Source organism: Pygoscelis adeliae, unplaced genomic scaffold, assembly GCF_000699105.1.
Source record: "Pygoscelis adeliae isolate BGI_AS28 unplaced genomic scaffold, ASM69910v1 Scaffold82, whole genome shotgun sequence".
NCBI classification, from domain to species: Eukaryota; Metazoa; Chordata; class Aves; order Sphenisciformes; family Spheniscidae; genus Pygoscelis; species Pygoscelis adeliae.
The window spans coordinates 1,244,042-1,253,500 of NW_008824287.1; the positions used below are offsets into that span (position 1 = coordinate 1,244,042).

At 36.9% G+C, this 9,459-nt stretch overlaps 1 protein-coding gene across 1 annotated transcript in view; it reads right to left on the reverse strand.

Moving 5' to 3' along the window:
- Positions 1-4,236: 4,236 nt before the first annotated feature.
- Positions 4,237-9,459, reverse strand: part of FAF1 (Fas (TNFRSF6) associated factor 1) — a 173,310-nt gene continuing 168,087 nt past the window's right edge. Inside the window, exon 19 of the mRNA XM_009318714.1 lies at positions 4,237-7,389. Coding sequence (XP_009316989.1) covers positions 7,306-7,389 — 84 coding nt within the window. The 3' untranslated portion in view covers positions 4,237-7,305. The remainder of the gene's footprint in view (positions 7,390-9,459) is intronic.

A 9,459-nucleotide genomic window follows, 5' to 3' on the forward strand; every position in this document is an offset into this window, starting at 1 on the left:
TGATTCTTATCCTGCTGTGACCAGCCCCTTTTCACCAACCCAGTAGCGCATAACTGCCATAAAGTTAGTTTAATTGGTCTCCTAAGGATTCAGTCTGCTTATGAGAAATATTTTACTACAGGATGGTATAAAGGCAACATGGTGACTCTTAATACTACTGCCTCTTTCAGCGTAGAGAGCATGACTTGGGTGTCGTGCGAGCAGTTGTGCTGTGCCATTTCTTAAGAACCGTAGTAGCTAAGTACATCTTACAGTATTTTTTATTTGACCCCACTGAATCTTAAAGCAGGCATCAGGCAGCCACTAGATTATGGAATCTGGTGGTGTTAATCTAACTTTTATTTGCTTAATTATTTCTGTTATTAGCAGCATTTTTGTTTCAATAGAAAGTAGAGTTATTAGATCACCACTTTGATTCATTTTGGAAAACTATGATAATTTCACAAGGAATTGGTTTGATTCCAGAAGTAGACTACGATGGCAGCTGGATAAATGCTAATAAAACTAGGAGGGTGTTTGTAAAGCAAAATTAAGAATTCTCAAAGGGTTAACTGGTTAGAATGTGTATTCTGTTGAATCTAGCGGGTTTTGATTGATAAGAAATACTGCTCGTGCATAGTGATTCCTTGATGACAAGAAGGCCAATATGATGATAAGCATTATCTGACGGAAAAAATACACTTGAAAACATTTAAAATACAGGGAATGATGAAGGAATGCTATAGCTGCCAGAATGTAATTGTCAAAGGAGTAGACTGCACATTTGCTTTGAAATTGCTTATAAAAGGAAAGGAATGTTTTCTATCCACCAAGACTTCCCGGCTGAGAGTACTTTAATGCTTTTAATACATGTGCATAAAACCACTTTTCATGTGCTTAGGGAAGATTGGAAAACTAAAAGTTAAAATGGATTGAACAAACTTTACAAGGAATTGTAACCTTGAAAACCTCAGTTCATTTGTTTTTTCTACCTTAGAGGATACTGCAACAGTCACACAATGTCTTATTCACCTTTGTCTAAACCTTGAAAAAGTAGAAGTATTTTTCAGCAGCTCAGTGTTCTCTGCAGTTCGCAGGTTATACTTAAGTTCTAAAAAAACCGCTAGAATTTTTCAACTAGATCCACAAAATAATTTATTAAGTTCCTCTGTAGATGTGAGTTTATAATTGTCATTAAAAAAAAATCCCTTCTCGGTTGCCACCACATTTTGGAAATGCTTGCTTTTCCTTACACAACAAAAGTCCTAATTAATCAGGGCATATAAAACAGGCAAATAGACCTAGACAAAATGAAAAATATTTCTACGTACATATTAGAATAATTTAAAAACTTCTAAAATGGCTGAAACAGAATGGGGGGTTTCAAGTGACAACAAATTAGGTATCTCAGTAAATTTCAAAAAGACAAGATCATGAATAGGGTGCTGTAGTTACAAGGTATAAAATACCTATGAATGATAGTCGCTCATGATAATGGGGACTGTGACAATAGGTTAAATAAAGCTAGAGGTAAATAAAATGATAGAAAACACATTTCGAGGTAAATGAAAACATACTTATATTCACTATTTTACTAAAAAAAAAAAAAAATCACCAGAGTAGCATTTCTCTTTAAGAAGAAAACTGCATAAAGAGGAAGATAATAAAGGGAAATTAGGTCACGGGTAAAAGACTTAAGATTGTAATCAAAACTATTTGAAGACACTTAGATCCTCAGAGTACACACGTATCTTAAAAAGACTCCAGAAGGCCCACCAGAAGTAGTTGAGCCATATTAGCCAGCACATTAAAGGGTGCAAGTGAAAGACAGACTGAAATGTGGAGAACAAAAAAGAACACGACTGTGGAAAGTTAACTTTTGGAAGACACAAAACCAAAACTAAACAACTGTCAGACTGTGAGGAACAATTGCCAAAGGTGTGAAAGATCATTAAAAATACCAGAAATGGGAAGCCTGCCAGAAAGATAATTGGACTAATATATTTTCAGGGTGTAAAAAGAGTACTTAATGGAAGTGAGGCAATTGCAGGAAAACTAAGCTAGTCATTTGCAGTGATGTTCACTACAGTGGAAACATCTTCTCTTGAGGAAAAACAGGAGTATTACTCGGAGATTGATAGCTGGAAGCAGTAAGCAACAGTTTTCACAGTGAGAAAGGATAGCAGCAATGTCCCCAGGGACCTGTGTGGGAACCTATGCTGTTCAAGGTACTCATATATTGTCTGGAAAAAGCTATCAGTAATCAGGTGATGATATTAACGAATGATACAAACTCATTCAAGATGACTGGATCGGAAGTGAATGGCAATGAACTGTGGAAGACTGTCACGACACGGACTTGGGAGAACAGTAAATGAAACTCACTGGTACATGTACATAAGTACAAAGCAATGATCGTGTTAACCAGTGAAACTGAGGTTGTGAGCACAGGAACTAATGAAGCCTACTCCTATAACCAGCAGTTGAGTGACATTTTAATTGAATTATATTAAGGCTGCAGTGTGACTTCAGTCTTTATTACACGTAAAAGAATCCACAGAGAAAAGCCCCAACTAAAGAGCGAATTCTCTAGTATCTAATGAGACATTAAATCCTGTTGAAACTTTTTTCCTGCAGGTAGGGTATTCGGTCTGCTCTCTGAGGTCTGTAGTGACTAGTTAACTAGAGTTTAGAGTGAGCCTTGCCCTCACTGCACACATGGTACCTCCTGTCTGGCTTCCCATTTCTTGAATTCTGGGCTGCCAGCTTTCACTAAATTTATGGAAACTTAAGATAGCAGAACTTGTTTAATACCACTTCTTTAATTTGCTTGAAATTCAAAAGTGAATGTAAAATTTAAAGGTAATAACAAGGCATTCAAAAAAATACGTTGAGAACAACGATAAATATAATGCCACATAAATCAGCACTGCTGTCAGAGGGAGCAGCCCTGCCTTCCTCTCCTTCTCATCTTCAATTACTCACCCCCGGCATGCTCCACCTTCCCCTGCTTTTTGTCCGTGCTGGTGTACATACAGCCACTGACAGCAAACTGGATCAGCCTGAGAACTACTCCAGGAAAAAAATGGTTAGTTTTTAACTAGACTAGTTTGCCTAGTCTCAGTGCAAGACAGGGGCAGAGGTGGCTCTTCTGGCAGCACTGCAAATCTGTACCAGATTAAGCAGAGTATAAAACTGCCTGGATCCTGACAAGTTTAGTGCTAAATTTGGTATTCCTCCATCTCTGCTGTCTGTGAGGGAATGGTTTCAGGTAGTGAACAACGGATCACGCCATGCACAATATATAGTAATTTCTGCTTGCTTTCATGACCTGTCCAGAAAAAAACCCAATTAAGGCTACTGCTGTCGCCTTCTCTTTTATACAAGTAGAATAAGAAAATTTAACTGGGGTGCAGAATCAACATTCGGTCTCTCCTTCTAGGGCATTTGTCTGAGAAGACCAAGGACTGTAAATGAACAGTCACTGGAAAGGGCTGGATCCCAGGCAAGCACCCCATCTGCTAGCCTGAAAACTGATGCTCCTGCTCGCACCTTCCCTCTCAACGAGCTTAAAGAATTCTGTACTTTGGCAGTCAAACAGCTTTGACAGCAGAGAGTGCACACATTCGGAGTAGCCTGTACTATGGTGGTGTTGAAGTAGTCTTCTGAAATGTCTGACACAGGGGCTTGTTTCTCCTCAGGCCCATGTGACTCTTAATATGGGAAAACTTCAGTGTAAAGTAAAATTCAGTGAAAACTGCAGGGGAGATGCAGGAGAAGGCCACCATTGCTGTTTCGAAATAAAAATGTATCCTGTGCTTTGTCAAACGTTGGAAGAAAGGACTTGGTGCTTACCTTGATGTATGATCTCAGTGCTGTGAACCCTGAGTGGAAGGAGGCATCCTTGGCCAGCAGAGAGTAGGAAGCCTTAGCTCCAGTGAGGAATGGCATACGCAAGACATCTTCACCTTTAGCATTTCCTACTGACAGCTCTAACCAGTTTCTGGTTCTGCCTGGTAGTGACTTTTCACATGTGGGTTTTTTGCTTTGCTTTGTTTGGAGACCTAATTATGCATTTTTGCTGCTTGTGGAGCCCTTTTTAAGGCACCTAAATCTTCCTGTGCATTGTTTAGGGAGTCTGGACGTGAGGCTTGGATAATGAAGTGCTTCAGTCCTTCTGTGAATCTGGGTCATGGTGATTTTGTTTTTCCCCACATATGGAAGAGTGAAATCATGTAACTTTTTAGTAGAAATATTACTGTAATTGAAAATTTATTTTAAGTTTCTAATGTCACTGAGTAGGTACAGTTTACGAAAGCCAAAGTCCTTTTCTGCTACAGTAAAAAGAATAAACAAAACCCCCAACATAGCTCCATTAGAAACACCCTCAGCACTCTCACTAAATTTAAGAGTGCATAAGCAGAGAATACAGAGCAAACACTTGTGTTCTGCATATTCCCCAATAATGATTTAAAACACCAGTGTCAATAGGCAGGAAGTTTCTTTCAAAAGCCAGAGAGCGCCCCACCTTCACCGTAATGCTCTGCAGACCAATAATGAAAGCCGACACATCGTACAGGATTCCATTCATTAACAGTAATTCCTTAAGACTTAAAACTAATGCATTAATCACGTTAATGATAATCCATTAATGTGAAGAACCTGACGATAAAAAGGTAGAATCAGGGATATGCTCTGTAGCAAGTGTTACAGTTTCAGGGTAATACTGAATTACAGAATTAGTCTGTAGACTGACTAGAGGATTAACCATGTCAGCAGAGCATGTGAAGTGAACGCCATGGTTTAGGAGGGCAGAAAATGACAGCATAGAATATTAATGTTTCTACACAGGGATTGGGTTGCACTGAGGGTGTAATTTGGAAAGGTGACTCTAGGTGGTTGCTTCTTGAAATCAGGCCCAAAGTATTTAAGGACCAAAATCATAAATGTTTTATTTAAAGAGCGATACACTTGTTTACGTTGTGGCAGAATGATCCCTATATACTGATCTTGGTATCTTTATATCAGAGGGCAGTAACGCCACCACTTTGAACACTTCCAGTTAATTATCACCAGAACGTTTTGATAATGACAGTGTATTTTGCAATATGAACAAAATGGGGGAAAAAATAATAAAAGAGTTTAGAAGAAAAAGGCCAAACAAACCCTGGGAGCACTGACTTTTAACAAGTTCAACAAATATTCAAGCCACATTTAATAACTTTATGAAACTAGTATCAAAGTAAAGAATATATAGTCAAAATACAGAAATAAAGTTGAGTGAGAGGAAACAGCCTGATGAGATCAAACAAAAGTTAAACAGAACAGATTAATATAAACAAATTAGCTGAAAGGTCGCTTTGCTTTGTGTAGCAGTATTTCAGCAATTCCTTTCCTCAATAGCCAGCTTAGAAGGAAGAGCTAATCTGAAAAAAAAAAAAGATATGCTGCTGTATGTGATATTGTGATTGTTCGTAGAAACAGCATCGCCCCAATTTGCAACCTATGTTAATTTCTTATTTAATAAACATGGTGGATTTTTTTTTGTGTAAGAAAACAAAAGTTCAGAATGAAGCATCTGCATTCAGCTTTCCATTCCATATACATTTATCTTTCTATTGGCGATGAATTCTAATAATTTGCAGTTCACAAATAAAAGAATTTGCTTACACTTCCAAACCTTTTGTTTGTCATAGATACTTCACTTCTAAAAGTGTCTGATGTAGCACTCGCTAATTACAGAAGGTAAAATAAGGCTTTCCCCGCTCAGAAATTTGCATTTTTGGTAAAGGTAACAATATATCGGCTTCACTAACACCCTAATAATAGGCATACATTTAATTTTCTATCACCACCCTTCCAAAGAAAAAAGAAAGACTAAAAGATGTGTGCAACTGGTTTTTGCTTAGTATAAAATTTTCAAATCAGAGTTCATTTTGCTACGATAAACACTATGCATTACATATAAACATATGTGGAAAACAATGTGCCAGGCTTTAAAAAAAAAAGTTTGATTAGCAGATGACGATTCTGTAGTGCTATTGTGCACTATGCTGTAAGCCCAGAGATTAAAAAAAGAAAAGCAAAAAAAATTAACCAAACCAGTTTTGATGCAGGTTTGGCATCAAGTGTACGTTATGATCTTAGACTCGGTATGCTCATTCTATGGTTGAGAAATTTAAAGTACCAGATTTTTCCACATCAGATAGCAGGTAGTTGGTGCATACATTTCAGACAAGAGAACTAGGATTTCTTTAATTTGAGACGGGATCAGTAATCTATTGTTAAAATGTCCAAAGTGTGCAATAATAAGGCAGATTTCTTATTACACCACCTCTTAAGATACTCATTGTTTGATGAAACAAACAAGGTGCTTTAAAACAGCAGAGTAATGGGATACAAACAAGTGCCAGAATGAAGGAAAACTGCTAAAATGGGAACTGCCCTTTCTTTCACAATGAGAAATAAAGAACTTTTGTATCTGGTATTTGAAAGGTTTTTAACAGCTGATATTCAATATCAGCTGATTCCTGAAGTGTTGGCAAGATACCAGGTTTCTGGTACTGGCCATTTCTAATGTTATTTAAATATTCACATCATGCAATAAGCAGTTTCACACACTGCAATGTAATGGAAAATACTTCCTAAACTGAACCAGAACCGAGACCCAAAGCAGAACCAGTAAATAAATATCTCGCATATATGTCAAACTATATTCTTCAAACAAAACCTTACATCTTATCAAAGAAGTCAGAAAGTACTAACAAAAATTATATGCTTTCTACTATAATACTGTTAAATTTCCATGGCTGAGAATGTCCCATTAATTTTTTCTGCCTTTTTAAATTAGTTGACAAAGTAGAAATTCAAACACAGAAATAAAATGCATATATGAGAGCACTGGCTCAGCGAGATATCAAATATACAGCATTCTAGTGTCAAAAGTACAGGCAGAAATGTCCAAGATTTCTTGGTGAAAAAGGGGCATTTGAGGAGTAAAAATTCTACTTAACAATCACTCACATTTTAACAGTGCATTAATTATAACAAAAGCTGGATGATAAGTGAGCAACAGAGTCATAACGTTCAGTGTTCATAGCAGAATTTCATCCTCTGCTCTTTTAAATGAGGTTGGAAACATATACTCATGTATGTGAAACTTTAAGTAGCTACGTTTTTTCAATTTTTCAGGATTCTTGCAAGAGGCAGAGTTGTGACATTGAATTGAGTTGGATGATAGTACAAGGTGGCGTTGATAGAAGTCTTCCTTTCGATGCTGTGCCTCTGGCTTGTCAAAGGATGATTAGTCCTACAATCTTGTTTGAGCTATTCTTTTGCCTCTAGGAAAAGGGTTTCTTGAGGATACAGTTTTACCTCCAGTAATGATTTATTTGGATCCAGCTGGGTCACCTGTAAAGATAAGAACAAGAAGGTATCTGTAAGTAGACTTTTTTGAACTGTTTATCTTCACAGGGCAGATTTTCACCGGGGAGATTTTTGAGTCCCTCTGTCACTGATACCTGAAGTTGTGCGTATGAATTCCCAGGATGCAGATTAAGAAATACATATTGTATTTTGTGTGTTAGTATTACTTTGTAATAACAATAAACAGAATAATAATAAACAGAATCCACGACATTAATTCCAAGAAGGTCTGGTTTTCTACCATAAACCAACGCGTGAGTATATCTGTTTTTGTCAAAGTTAAGATCTTTTGGAAGGATTACTAGAACACATGAGTTAAGATGAAAAATAAAACTGTAGTCCCAGATAAATATCCTAAAATTTCAGTCAAACTGATGGTGCGAGCAGCATAGCCAATCCAACATGATCTCCCCACTGAAAGAGGAAACTTGTTCTGCCTTTATTTTCCTGCTCCTTTTCCTGCTCCAGCTCACATGGTGCAGCACCTAACTTTCACTCACTCCGATGCTTATCAGCCACCTCAACGAACCTAGGCTGGGAGAAAACTGTCCACTTTTATTTGTTTGGTTATTTATCGGTCATGCTAGTGAGTTTAACTGGTAAACACACAAGTCTGGTCAACACCAAGTCCCGTGGAAGGTAAGTAGCAAAAGCACTAAGCAGTAAGTAGAAGGGAGAACGCAAGGCCCTCCTCCTTTCATTGGGAGTGAGATGCTAAATCAGCTCACCATATGGTGAAACTGCATCTCAGCCCAACTGCTGAAGTGTATACTTACTATGCATACGTGTGTGTATATGCTGTATATATGTGGCTATATATCTTTTATGTAGACGCTTATATGTGTACATTTGTATTACAGGATTGTTCCCTGGAATCCTGACTCCTTGTTGGATTTGTAAAGGTATTTAGGCAATCACTTGTGCAGGTGGGCATACAGGAGAATTTCAGTGAGAGTTAAATGCCATGCAATTTGGAAAATAGGCACTATCTGCACCATTATTGCCAAAATTCTTCAGCATTTGGATCTCAGCACCAAACCCTGCAAGCTGCTCAACATCCTGACTATCCCATTACTGACTTTCACTTAAGGCACATAAGCAATTCTCAGTTTATAGTCAGCAAGAAACTTTTGTGTTGAGGATTCTATTTAGAAGCTAGACTGCTGCCTAGAGGATAAATCTCTTCTATGAAAATAAAATTTAATTGTAAACATTACATAATTAATTATATAGACAAAATAATGATGACAAGGGTCCTAGTGTCCTTCAGACGTTCAGGTTTACATGCCAATGCTGTGACATCCTGCAGAAGACTACTGCAAAGCTTCATACAGAAAGATGAACATTATGTCTTTTAATCTTGCCATCTTCTGAAATATTTCGCTTCCATTTTTAACCTTTTTTCCCCTGGTAATTCTGTTTTAGTTTATTTTGCTGTGTGAGCACACTAATTACCGGAAGTTTGCTTGTGAATAATAGATTATTAGTCTTATGCTATAGGTATAAATGCAAATGCATACTGATAAACATTTTTTCCAAAGTTAAATTTGTTTTATCTATGATCATATCATGCCACTGCTTTCTAAAATTATTTTTTGAAAACATTAGGCGTCAAGCACACCAAATACTACGAATTAATAAGAAACGCTAAATGTATTTTTTTCTTAAAAGCATAACTTAATAATCCTGTTACCAATTAACAAAAACAGTATCGCTCCTCTTTCTCTCCCCCCCAGCTAAATCAGGCAAACTTAAAATATATTTGTATTTCCATTTGTTCTATTGGATAATTACAGAAAATTAATTATTTAAACAAATATTAAAAGCTTATCACTTCCTAAGTCCATTGGAATCAATGTAATTTCACCTCTCTGACTGCAACAGAATTAAAAAAAAAAAAACCAACAGAATTAAAAAAACCCAAACAGATGCATTATTTTGATTCCCAAAGCAGGAACGTATTTTCTTAAACTTCATGTACCATGGTGAGCTATTGCTAAATGTCTGAAGAGAAAAATAATTTATAAAAACCAGACTCAATTTTAGATTCCTATT